The 13,796-nt window shown below is 42.1% G+C and overlaps 1 protein-coding gene across 2 annotated transcripts in view; it reads left to right on the top strand.

Annotated features, from left to right (window-relative positions):
- Positions 1–516: 516 nt before the first annotated feature.
- The window catches only part of PPA2 (pyrophosphatase (inorganic) 2), a 37,067-nt gene continuing 23,787 nt past the window's right edge, over positions 517–13,796 (top strand). Inside the window, exons 1-4 of one of the 2 annotated variants that reach the window (XM_014941141.1) lie at positions 517–673; positions 2,486–2,550; positions 4,262–4,306; positions 12,573–12,626. In XM_014941141.1, the coding sequence (XP_014796627.1) occupies positions 532–673; positions 2,486–2,550; positions 4,262–4,306; positions 12,573–12,626 (306 nt within the window). In that variant the 5' untranslated portion in view covers positions 517–531. Of the gene's footprint in view, positions 674–2,485; positions 2,551–3,425; positions 3,489–4,261; positions 4,307–12,572; positions 12,627–13,796 lie in introns of those variants that run through there. The other variant, XM_014941147.1, reaches the window with a different exon arrangement.

The following is a 13,796-nucleotide window of genomic DNA, read 5'->3' as shown; positions in this document are numbered from 1 at the left end:
ATGCACCTCAGCGTGGGTACAGCCGGGCCACCACCTGCCCAGGCTGGCCTGGCTCCCTCTGGGGGGGGGCCACACACCTGCCACCTCAAGTGGGCTTTATTTCCGTTATTTCCAATATGCCTATTTCCCTACAGCCTCCATATTCCTCCCAGGTGCTCGCCCTGGCCTCAGCAGTGGCGAGCAGCCACCTCCCGGGCCTCGCGGGGAAAACGGGGCAGCACCCAGGCCGGGCAGCGGCCATCCCCTCAGGGAAAACCTCCTCCAGGCCCCCGCGGGCCCGCACCGCCATGTTGGGCCTTCAGGGGGTAACGGTCGCGTGCTCCCTCAGGCAGCAGCCGCGGCGGGCGGCGAGGTTGCTGCTCCCCTTTCCGCCTCACCGGCGAGGAGGGGGACAAAGGAGCAGCTCCCGGCGGCCGGTAGCGCCATTCGCCGCCCTGCCGGAGGTTTGCTAGGCGCGGCTAGGGGGCCGGCACGGCACGGCACGGCGCGGCGCAGGAAGGGGGAGGGAAGGCGGCGACGGCCGCCGCCATCATGCGTGCGCCGGCGGGGCTGGTGCGGCTGCTGGCGGCGCGGGGAGGGGGGCGGCCGCCGCGCCGCTGCCTCGGCGCCATGGCCCGCTACGGCACGGAGCAGCGGGGGCGGCCCAACTCTCCCGATTACCGCCTCTACTTTAGTAAGTAGCAGCCCCCGGGTTCCATAAAAACCTTTCCTCCCCCCGCGCCTGGCGGGGGTGCACTGTTGGGGAGACGCGGCGGCGGTGGTTCCCCGCTCCCGCTGAGGCCCCTCCGGCTGGCTGATGTCTCTGTGTCTTCCCCCCGACTCCAAGGGAGTTTTTTTGTGGAAAATGAGAGGGTTTTCTGGCAGATAAGGTTGTGGAGGAGATGCTGGGCCTGCTAATTTCTGGGGGCTGGTGTCTCTTCACCTTGGAGGGTGAAGAGGTTGTTGGGGGCTGGTGGGGGGTGCAGTGTTGGGGCAGCCTGGCTGCTCTGGGACCCTAAAGACAGCCTTGACCATGGGAGCCTTACCTCACCTCACCTCTGCAGTATGACAGCTCCAGTGGGAGCATGGCCTGTCCCCTGTGGCCAGGCCAGCCCTCCCTCCAGAAACGTCATGCCGAGGGGAGGCTGGCAGCCCAAACATGGGGCTCCAGCCCCGAGGGGCCTGTGGGGCCAGCAGCGGCAAGTGGCACTAGGAGGGCATGGGCAGCGCTCCAGGAGGCTTCCCAAAACCCAGTGAGAGCTGGGGTTGCGCAGTCTTGAGTATTACGCATTTTAGTAACAGTGTTTTCTATTTGTATGCCACATCTCCAGCAGCAGCTTTGTACGGTTTTGGTGACTTCCAGGCAGTTAATGCTGACGTCCACTGGTGTGAGAGAAGCGGTGGCGTCATATACCCCGTCGGCAGTACCCTGCCAAGGCTCCCTTGTGCTCCGTCCCCAGGGGGCTGCCAGCGCAGGAGCTCATCTAGAGAAAGTCACTTCAGTCAGTGGGAATAGGCAGCTTACCACTAACCTTTGTTTCATTTGGGAGGAGTATCTGGGAGGCTTCCAGGAGTTGCAAAAAAGAACGACCATTTACTACTCTTTACTGAGGTGGTCAAAGTACAGACCAAAGCTAAATGGAAGTCCCTTGTCTGCTTTTCCCTTTACTGTGAATAGGGGTGCTAGCAGAGAAGAAATTCTCTGGGATTTGTGTGTTGGCACCTTATACTGTTGTTGATGTTTCTGTTTTAATGCAATACTTGGGCTTTTAGTCTGTTGAAAAAGTTCTGAGTAGTTTGAAAAGCTTAAGCATCCGCTCCAGTGAATTTTGTCCCTTTCTACAGTGGGAGCAATGCAATGCTGAGGTGCAGATTGTGCACCCGTTAGTTCAATGTCAATTTCTGCTGATTTTAAGGCATGGTGTCTCATGTCTAGGGCCAGAGCAATTATCCCATCCCTCACTTATTCTTTTGGTCAGACTTTAGCCTACTATGTTGGGAGATTTTCTGTTTGTGGTCATGAACTAATTTTATTGGAAATACAGTGAAATCACAAGGGCAGCATTGCTAGAAACCCAGATGAATTCACTGGTAGCTCGTGGAAGTGAGCTTCCCTTGGTATTATTTTCTCTATTAATGGTTATATATTTCCAGATGAATTCACTGGTAGCTCGTGGAAGTGATCTTCCCTTGGTATTATTTTCTGTTAATGGTTATATATTTCTGGGGAGGAGGAGAAAACAGAATGTAAGGATCCATCTCATCTTTACATGGCTTGTGTTCCCAGGTAGACAGAAGATAAATGGTGAATACTAAAGCAATTAAATTCCTTGTCCTGTGTGTAGGTTAATTTTTAGTCCTTGGAATTAAACTCCAGAAAAAGTTTAGCTTATCCATAGTTGTAGCATATCATGCGTTTCTGTAATGCATAATAGCAATACCAACTTATGGCATACTTATGGCATATCTTTAGATTTTTAATGCTACATCTTGTTTTGTTTTGCAGAGAATGCAGATGGTAAATATATTTCCCCATTTCATGACATTCCACTCTTTGCTGGATCTAAAGAGGTATGTCTTTATGCCTTGAAACACAATTAATTTCAAAATGCTACGAGTTTTGTTGGTGCTCTGTAGGTGAAAGTGCAGTTCTTAAAATAGGGTGGTTGGTTTGTTTGTTTTTTAGCAATTAAAAGATAAATACATAGCACCAGAAAGGACCACTTTAACCCAGGCTCGTTCCTTATGTAATACAGGCACGATAACTCCACCAAATTTTCTCTGCTAGAGTTCAATAGCTTTCAGTGAAACATAATGATTACTGTGTAGACGAGCCTAGGTGTGTCTTTAAGTCTCCAGGTGACTGAGGGTGGGGGGAACCCTCTCTGAATCTTGTGTTAATTCTCTTCAGTGTTTAGCATTTGTGTTTGTGTGCACTTGAATTAATTGCTCTTTTTAAATTGGTATTTTTCTACATCTGCAATTAAAAGTGTACGTTTCCTTGCAGTAGGAGATGTAAAGCACACGCTTACATAACTTAGGGTGTATTTCTTTAATTCCCAAAAGGAGTATTATAATTGGAAGCAAACAATAATGCCCAAGAGAGAAGTGGTAATCGCACCTTTGGAGAATTACAAGGCGTGAGGTGCAGCTGAGCACTTTCACGTCTTGTTAGCCACACTCCCTGGAGTTTCATTATAGCCATAATGAAACGCCTCTTTTATGTGTCACTGGTGGGAACTGCCAGTCTTTGGTTTAGACTTAACGTTTGCTTGTTATGGTATGCTTGTTACACAAACAGGTTGGGAGGGTTTGGGCCGTTTTCTTGATTTGTTGCTGGGTCTCTATGGATTATACGAATGGTGAGAAAGGTCAGCAGTTGTAACGTGTTCAGATTGAGACTTCTGAACTAATGAGCCAATCTCTTTAATTATTTAAACTGGAAGATTAAAAATATGCATGAAGCTTTTTTGATCAGCAGACCCTAAGCGTGCTAGTCAATGGAAGAGGTAAGTCTCCTTTAGAGAGTCATCACTAAGATGCTGTTTGGTGGGTGCTATTGCTGGAAAAGCAGTGGGCGTTCTCATCACACGTTCCCTGGGAGCCTTGCTGTCCCTACATCTAGAGTTCAGGTTTTGGAGGGGTGGATTGTAGTCTGTGATTTTTCTGTGGGTTAAGTTATAGTACAGCGAATGTCTGATCAATGTAGAGAGGCTTTCATTTTGGTATGTGAGCGAGGAAAGGGTCTTCCATAGGATATAGACACCTGAGGGGGTAGCAAGAAAGGGAGTCACTGTGAAGATCTCTGTTAATTTTGCCTTCTTTGCAAGAGGAGGATGTAAGGAGTTGTATGTTATGTTTTTTCCCCTCTCCTGGTCTAAGATTTGTGGACTTTGTTATATGATGGATAACTCCAGTCTTATTTTCCATTCTGGCTTAGTTTATTTATTTTGTTTTTAATCTTTTAAAACTAAACAGAAGGATGACTATGTTTTTAATTAGTTGACGACAGGCCTAAAATTGCTGCTTAAATCTTTTAGTAGCTGGGAGAAAGTGGAAGTGTCCTTGTACATTTTTATCTTCCTCTGTTAACATCTGGAAGGTTATAATTTCAGAATGAAACAGAACTGAGTAGTTACGTTTAAATGTTAAGTTCAGGTCTTTGTGAACATAAAGGTGTGTTTCAATTGCATTGAAAACTACTGTAGCCTGTATTTATGTGAATACGGTATTGTGCTTTAATGTTCTTTATACACTTTTTTACTTCACTCTTTCCCTATAGGAGAAAGAGATTCCTGCAAAGAGGTCAAAGACTACTGGAACTGAGGTACTGCTAAGCTGCTTTTGGGGTTTTTTTTGTTTGTTTTTTTTTTTAACTGTTCCTATTTCCTTTCCAAAGTCACTTCACTATTCTGCTCTCACTGAATATAGTTGACATATCTTTAAATGCAAGTCTTTTAGGAGGAGAAGGCTTAAAGGGATTTAATATTCTCTTCTTTGAATGGGCCAGAAATGTCACCATTCTTTTATTCATCAAGATGTTCTCAAAGGCAAACACTTTTATACCACTCTGAAAGGTTCATTACGACTGTTGCAGCGTAGATATGTTACCTTTTTTGCTATTGCATTCAGAAACATTTGCAATAAAACCTCCATTAATGAAATATTCATTATGCTCTGACTGTGGGTAATCTTTGGTGTGTATACAAAACTTAAGAAATCCTAAGTGCGCTAGGGCAGAAATTAGACTTAGCATCTGCTTTTTAGAACTGAGGATCTGTTGTTTTCTATACTCCTCTGGGAAGTCCAAAGAGAGAAAAATCACATCTGCTCATGGTCTGCATTAACCAGCACTAAAGTTAAGCCTAACAGAAAGCCCAAAAACAGAAGCCCAAAAAAACATGGAAGGTCTGCTCAGGCTTTTTTCTGTGAAACAGGATTTGTTTATGCAGGTGCCTTTTCCAAAATGTAGCATTTTTTGCAGTGCTTTCTCTGGCATTGGAGTAACTAAAACTTAGTAAAAGAAAGTGAAAGAAAAAAATGAAATACATCATGGCCTTAAAGCATAGTTTATTGTGGTAGGAGGGGTGTGTGTGTGTTCCTCCGTGCGTCCCCTAATCTTTATCTTATTGCATCTGTTTGGCCAGTAATATTCCAAAACTGTAACTACCCATCTGATGTGGAAGAACTGCCCTAACTTTCATAGTTTTGCAACTAGTGGGTGTTGCACTGGTTCTACTGTACAACAGTCCCCACACAATCCTGCACTGTATATTTCATCTCCCTTTGCCCTTTGATTCATTCAAGCTGCAATGCCCAGGTAATGCTTTTTAGATCTCCTGTTGCTTGGTGCCCATTTAGCTACTATTTAGTAGATGTAGAATCACGCCTGAGAGATGAATTGTTGAGGAGAAAGGCTAATGGCACATATTCTTTCTCAAGAATTGTTGTCTTGCAATGTGGATTCTTAATTACTCTTCTGGCTGGAAGTCAGATGTTCTGTTTCTTACCTGCTTATGAATATTGTGATAATACCTGCTGGTTGCAAAGATGCAAAGCCTTTTTCATGCAGTGTCTAAAACTGTTCAAAACTGCATTTAGCTGTGTAGTGGGAAGCATGATAGTTTGTTGAAACCCACCTTTCTCCTACCCTTTTTCTGATGTCTGGATCAGCCTATGGAGCAGGGGAAAAGAATGCCATTGAGGCTGGGCAGCTCTTGCTTCCTGAGCCATAGACTCCAGAGCTGCTTCACGTTAACTCCTGCTATGAGAGAGCTCTGGACTGTGGTTTAATAGAACTACAGAAAATGAGCAAATGTACATTCCAGTCGTTGTGGGCTTGTGATGCAAGTAAGCAAACAAACATGCAGGCTGTAGGCTTTCCAGACATGCTTGGGCTTTATTTAGATGGTGAAATGCGAGAATGCAAATGATTTAGAAGACCATTTTTCATCACTATCTTTGGGAGTTGGAGAGAAGGGAGAAAATAGAGAGATCTTTGTGTTCAAGAAAGCGGTTTCTTCTTATGGCGGACTCTTCAGCAGCTCTCCTTACCTTGGCCTGATGAGAAATGCATCTGTGTGTACTTGTATGCAAGGAAAGCATAGCTTAATCAGAGGATAAAGGGAAAATGAGGAATTTAATGCAAAGTACTGATTTCTGGAGACCTTTGAAGCAGTGTACTCCTTATTCTTGTCTAGGGATGCAAAAGCTGCTATTGATACCTGGTGTTTGGTTGATCCTTGAAATGAATTTGGCCAGAATTCAAAGCTGATGGTTCCTCTTGCCCTGGAAACACAGTGGCATCTTTGAAACTTGTGTATTTAGGGTGGCAGTTACTTGTTATTCTTGACAGGGGCAGGTCCTCTTAAGAGTGTGTGTTAAATTATGCTGAATTGGTGTTCATCAGATGGCAGTTTAGCTATGGAAAATGAAGATTATTCTGCATGAGTCTCTTCAGTCTGTCTAATCTACTTTAAATTGTTCTTGGCATTCCTGGTACCAGAAAAGAGGGTCTCAAAATAGAGGAGTTTCAGCTTTCAACATTCATGGCATAGGGGAACGCACATCGTACAAGTCTCGGTTAGCTCTTTTGCAGTCTCAGCTTGGAGTTCTAAGGGAAATGCTGTGGTGTTTCCATATGAACTGTTCTCACTAGTGCAGCCATTTCTTGCAACATTTTAGACCTTCACAAATCTCAATTAAATTTAGCTTTGCAGCCACTGTTGACAACTGATCTTTTTGCTTTCACAGATATTTTTTTGGCTGTTTGAAGACTAGAGAGAAGTTATTTTGAGGGAGAAACTATGCTGAAAGAAATAATATTCAGCTCCAGTCTCAAAATTATTACCAGCTTGCAATCTGAACCTCTGCTTTGTCTTAAGCATTGCAAGCTCTCAAAATTCACTCCTGCCCAAGTAAATCTCTATGAAAGGTATCAAAAGTTTCACAGCTCTGTCTGGTAGAGTGGATTTTACCACTGTGGTTACAGTCGGAACTGTCAGAGGCTGATCGTTGAATATGGTCTACCATGTCTAGCGGGAAGAAGGTTTGAAGAGGTCATCGTTTTCTTTTCAAGACAAATGTGACATGTTGCTTCCCTGCTGTAGTGGAAGGGTTTCTAATCTACTTGTCATTGTATGTCTTTGGTAAAGTATTCACATGTCATCTCATTCAGAGGACCCAGGTGTTCTGGAATACAGTTTTGTTTAAAACGTTTGCCTTGGTAAGGAACCTGTTCAAGCATTTGGAGATTATAGTCCTCTAACTTGCAGGTACCTACAAGAACATTTGAAAAAAAAATAGAAAGAAACAAGACAGCTGGTCTTTTTGTTGTTGTATCCTGTGGGTTGCATAGTACTGGAATGCCCTTGTGGGCTTCAGTTCAATTGCTTCTGTCAGGGCCAAAACTTCTGATAAATTAACTAGTCAGGTGAGACATAAGGGGTCATCAGAATGGTCATGCAGTCTGAACAGGTGATCTGATACAGGGCCTCATGCCATATTCTATCCATGTGTCCAATAGCTGCAAGCCTTGCTATGTGTTCTTGTAGATTAACAAATGCTGAGACTAGAAGTGATCTTCACTCAGCAGTCCAGTTAAAATCTATGAGACTAGAGTTGGTTTACTGAGAAAGTTGTGTCAGTGATTTGATCAAGGTTAACTTCAAATAAATGGTTCTTTAAACTTGACAAAGTTAGTGTTTTGTTTTCATTCATGTCATGGTTATACGCTGAGTAGTTTTGCAGGTGTATGTGTCCAGTAACTAGTTTATCAGAAAATATACCTGACACCACTTTTGGGATACCTGTGGGTAAAAACTTATATAGTTCATGATTCCCTTTTTACTGTAACATGAGGGAAGTACACTGAAGAAGCTGTAGGCACTTTTTGCTTTTGCTGGGCACTGCATTCCTTTTTTGTTACGTGGCATGTTAATTTATATTGGAAAACATCCATTGACTTCTCATTTGGATACAGTATATTTGGTCTCCAGATGTTGCTGGCATCTGGTTTGTTGTTTTCATTGGCACATACCTTGTAGCAAGTGTTACATTGGGAATGCTTCTAACATGGATGTGCAAGCCCCTCTCCATTTATTTCTGGGTGTGTTTAATGACAATCCTTATTTTTCTTCTCTTTTTTTCCTCCCTCCCCCCCCTTTTTTTTTTCTTTCAAACAGCGTCCTTTGTTCACACTGCTGCTGGACTGCAGTTCATCTTTTTCATTCTCATTAGTGCTCAGGTGCAGACTGCCACATTGAGTTGTTGGTTGATGAAAATCCCTGCAAGACTGCAAATAAGCAGACAGAAAAGAAATGGAAATGATAGCTGCTTTTCCTTCGTGCTGTCTCGTGAGCCCAGAGCTTCTCAGTGAGGAAGGGTCAGCAGCCCCCAAATGCTGCTTCTAATGCTTTCAGATTTTTTTTTTTTAAGCACTCTACTATAAAAATGACTAATGTAACTGCAAGGTTTAGCATATCTCTTCTCCCTGTCATGCAAGGTTGATGGTGAATGGCAATCAGGCCTCAAAAAGTGGTGATGTTTGTCATTTAATGAAATTATACTGAGTTTCTGTTCCTCTCTTACCTCTTTTGTTTTGTTACTTTCCTCACTCTGCATAGGTTGCTCCACTTCTGCTTCAAATTAGCTGAACCTTCAGAGTTGAGCATTAGATGTTGCAAACCTTGGGCAAAATCATACATATTCAAAACCCTCCCCTCAAATGCATGAGCTAAGGAACTTGGGAAAGGAAATAGATGGACAAGAAAGGGAAAGTTAGGTAAGGAAAAATTGTTTTTGAAAAGGGTGTGCGGGAGTCCAGAAGGGCAGGTTGTAAAAATGGTGTCAGAAATGTTCTTTTTTTTTTTTTTTGTGATATTCAGGTTTGTAATAATAAGCCCTGATGAAAATGAGTTATCTGCTATAAGAATCTGTACAGCCAGAGCTAGCAGTTATTTTTGGCCATCAGTCTTAGTGGAGAGAATGCTGACTCACAGTTTACCTGGGTAAAACAGTCTGTATTTTCCTTGCTTTTCTCAACACTTGCTGTGTGAATATGTTGAAGATATTTGTATATCTTTTTATCTTCCTGTGGTTTTCTAATTCCAAAAAGCCCCAAACCTGTTCCTGTTCTCTGTGTGAGAGAGACATTTTTGCTTGTCTCGGCAAAAATGATATCATGGTACATTAAAAAGGATGTTTAACTGAAATGGAATGCAGGATGTTGCCAAGCAGCATTAAAGAAAACACCCCAATAAAGCAAACACTTATTTATGTCCTACGTGAGTTCCCATGTAATGTACTTACTGTGTAGTTCTTAGGAAATCAAGGCTATCATTTAGACATATTGTTTGTTCCTTCTGATGTCATTTTCTGCTGATTTTCATATTCAGTTTTAGGAATTAGAAAATGCACTTTTGACTTCCGTTTGTTGAGCAAACGGATTTATTTTTTTTCCCCATCACCTCTTCAAGCTGTAATAGAGCATAAGTACAAATGGTTGTCTTGTGTTCACACTCACCCAAAGTCAAACAAGCTACGTAATACTCTAGGTTGAAAGCCCCTTGGGGCTCTGTCAAGTCACTTCCCCTAGCAGATGGTTTTTTGTCCCTTTTTTGGAATCTAGGAAACTATTTCCTCCTCTTTTCTTGCATGCTCCAAGAGACTGTCCTTCTGAAGAAACCATCAGCCAGTAGAGTTGGCATGAGGCTAGCCTGTAGGAACTACTCCATCTGCTCTGCTGTCATGAAGTGGAGTCCCTTCTACATTAGGCGCTTGCAAACTTGGATTAAATCTGGACTGCAGCAAGCAGGGATCTCATAGGCAGAGCAGTTGGCTGCTGTCAGACTAAGACAGTTAAATGCTAAACTTTCTACAGCAAGAGTTTTCATGAGATACCTTTTTGTCTATCACTGGAAGGTGTGTCAAAGGGGCTGTTAAACAGTCTCATCATTGCTTGAGGGGGTGGAAGTGCTCACTTGGGGGTTCGGCGAGGTGAAATTTTTTGTTTTACTGATTTAAAATAAAGATAAAAATATAAATTACCAGATGCATTCACCATCCCAAACTAACCACTGAATGGCACATGCAGGTGGCAATCTGTGAAGACAGGTGGTGTCTGACACTTGCATTTCTGTTTGCAGCTGAGGCAGGGATGGTTTTGCAGCAGGGGATGGGAGGGAACTTTCAAGTGGTCAGGAGTAGGTGCTTGATCTGGGAAAATAAGACTGATGGAAAAATTCCTGGGTGATATTTAAGCAAGGAGAGAAATGACAGGAAAGAGAAGAAAAAAAAGCCTAAAAACCAGAGGAGTGTACTTCTCTCTTTCTATCTGTCAGACTATCTAGGATGTGCTCTCCTTTCCACACCAGTGAATCCTGTCTCATCACTGTGAAAATGTGATTGCCCTATAAATAAAACTTTTTATTTTTAAATGTAAGCACTGCATGAAGTTATTAATCTCTTGTAAATGCTTGTGGCAGCTTAGCATTAGAGAGTGTACTTTCGGGGATTTTTTTGCATACAAATTAATCTGTCAGGCTGTCACATTTAAGACTCTTGACAATTCACATTTGACTGATACCACAAACGAGGAAGGCCTGGTCTTTGAGTTGAATCCAAGTAGGTTTTTTGGTTTTTTATTTTTTTGAGAGCAGCATTGTATGCGTTTCAGTCCAGTTTTGTCCAGCCATGACAGCTGTTTTGGCGAAGACCTGGAATAACTCTTGACCAATTAAATATCCAAGTCAAGATTTACAGGCTGCTGAAGCCATTGTATTAGACACGGTCAGGAAAATGTACAGTGGCATCTAAACAACAGAAGTATAGGATTGTGGTGGAGGGGAAGACATTGTATATAATTCCAGGAGGAGTATGTAAGTTTTCTGCCTGTAGCTACCAGTCAGAACAATTCTTTGACCTGCTTGGCAGTTCCCTAAGAGTTTCTTGTCAGCACTGGCTTTCATGCTGTACATTTCTTTTTTTTCCCCAAGTGTTTCCCAGATGGATGTGCAGACTTTATTTGGCTCTCTTCCAACCCTTCCCGTACCTGCTGCTGCACGTACCTTGCTTTGTTCTGTCTGCTTCCTTAGTGTTGACATCTTTGAACTCCTTCAGATGACTTCTCTGTTTCAACCATTCTTATATACATGATGTGTACTTTATGAAGCTGATCTGAAACACCCTTTTTTCAAAATTTTTTTTTTCTTGTTTTATTTGGTTATGACCTGATCAGGACAAGTGATTCCAGCTGACATGCCACTGACTGCAGAATGGGCCCAGTACTTACGGATGGAGAATGTAATTTAAATTTACTGGGAATTTGCTGTCAGGATTGTGGATAGATTGTGGTCTCATGGGAGAAATGCTGAGTGACAGCTGGGATTTTCCCTTGCTTTCTTGCTGCATTCCAAGTTTGTTTGTGAGGAGAAGATCATAGAACCATTGGAATTACTTTAATCAGACTGTGGCATTGACCCTGGTAATGATATTTATTTGTTGCAGCTGCAGTATACAAGGAGCAAAAATACAAATATTTAAGAGTGTGCTGGAGCCTTAATTGCAGTGTAGTTAAAGAGTCAGTGCAAGTCCTTAATTGGTTTAACTTTTTTTTTTTCCTATGAGTTTCTGCAAAAACATTTTTTTGTCCTTCATGAACTGTTGTGATTTTTAATACCAATGCAAGTTTTCTTCGGCTATGAAGAGATGTCCCAGGCAATGTGAACTTTTGGCATTATTTCAGTAACTAGGAGAAAATAGGTCAGACAGTGCTAGGTGGTTTGGTCTAGTTACCCATTTTGATTAATACTGTACTCCTTGGTAGTGTAGAAGAAACCTTACAGCAGTTACACAGAGTTTTTCTCTTAGGAAAATGTCACTTTAATCCCCTCAGTAAGAAGGGGATTACCTGTTTTTCTTCTAAAAGTTTTAGGTTTATTCCCCCCAGATTCCCTTTCTTAAAACAACTTTTACTTTGTTTCTATTACTAAGAAGGCTAGCACAAACATGAGGTGTCTGTGTCCTTGGCCTTGCTTTGCGATCATTTTTGAATTCTTTTTGCCTCACTTCAACCAGATTTGACTGAGAATCAGAAATGCTTGTAATTGTTGCATTTGCATGTTTTTTATTTTATGAAAATGAATCAGGCAAAAGAGGAGGGCCTGAAGAAATAAATCATCAGGGGAAAGTACCCAAATATTGTCCTTTCCAGTGCTTCAGGGCATCTAGCTCTATCCTATAGAAACATCCAATCCTCTTTGACTAGTAGACTGAACCCCTGCCTTATGGCAAACCATTCCATGGACATTCTGAACACTTTGTGAAGAGTAATATTGATACAGGAATAAGAAACACTGTGTGAATTTCCATGACTTATAGTTGTTCATATTCTCAAACGGGTGGGGAAAGGATGAACCAAGGAGGTTGAATGTCATGGTGCAGAACCAAACAAATTGTACACTGTGTAAAAGCAGCTGGAACAGAGAGATGTGACGTATGTTGCTGCTGATACAGGGGAGACAATTTGTCTTATTGTAAAATACTAATTGCCAAGTGGATTTTATTTTTAGTTCTGTTATTGTTTTTTGTTCTAGGTCCTGTTTAATATGATTGTAGAAGTGCCTCGTTGGACAAATGCAAAAATGGAGGTAATTAAGAAAAATACTTGGATTATATAGGTATCTATGATAGTTATGACAATGAAGTGGTTTCCAATAGTCAGAGTTTAAACAGAGTGTGGGTTACTCTTTACACATAGAATGTTCTGTTAAAAAATGAAGTTGAAGTTGTACCTACAGACACTTTTGTTGTGATTATAAAGTGATGAGGGTCTAGTTTTCTTTCCCTTCCACAGATGAATACAGCTTCTTGACAGCCCTCTGACTGCAGAGTGCAGCATACCTGCAACAGAGTCTGGCTTGCAGGGCATTGTCCGCCATTTATTTTTATGCTTGCTCATACAGCATTCCACTCAGAGGATTTAATTCCTCTCATTTCCACTGCATAGTGTCCTAGGCCAAATCCTGACAAATGGAGCTGCGAATCAAAAAGCATTTCCTTGTGACAAAAAAATACCTGCCGACCTCACAGACTGAAAGTATCCAGCCCTGCAGGATGATATTTGAAAAGTAGAGCCTAGTAGGTTGTTCCTCTGCAGTTACAATATAGAAGCTGAGTAGTGCTTCATCTGCACTGTTTGTGAAACAGCAGATATATCCTATCTTCCTGAATATTTATATTAATTTTAGGAATGCTTCTTGGCTGCTTTTTGTGGAAATTTTTGCTTGAGTTGTTGACTATTTTTATTATTAAAAATAACACCAAAGAACGTCACCAGGGTGTTATTTCAGAATTCTGTTTTCTCCCTGATGCTGGAAGATCATTTGAACTGTATTTACCACCGCAGTGGTTACTCTGTAAGCAGGGTTATATACCTGGGATATTTACCTTCCATTTTAAGATGATGATTTATTGTGGAAGCAGAGTTCTCTTTTGCAGAGTTTTCCTTTGACAATACTATTTGAACTGTTTGCATAAAGGTCCCATCCCTTCTCTTGGCATGTTATATCAAGGGTAGAAAAGTTTGCTGTCCTGTTAGGTTCAGAAATCAGTGGGTTTAGACTTCTCAGGCTTGATAGAGGAGACCAGATGTAGTTTTCTAATCTATAACTTTTAACATACTTGAAATACACTGCATTAATCATTAAGGCAGTCCTTCAGTCCAGACTCTGGTCAGGTGCTAATACCAGGGCTTGTCTGCATCTTTGTGCTGAGATTCCCTCAGCTGGAATGGAGACTGTAGGAAATGAAACCTTGCT

This window comes from Calidris pugnax, unplaced genomic scaffold (genome assembly GCF_001431845.1).
Source record: "Calidris pugnax isolate Ruff unplaced genomic scaffold, ASM143184v1 scaffold34, whole genome shotgun sequence".
NCBI lineage: Eukaryota > Metazoa > Chordata > Aves > Charadriiformes > Scolopacidae > Calidris > Calidris pugnax.
This window is presented reverse-complemented; position numbering and strand designations above follow the sequence as displayed.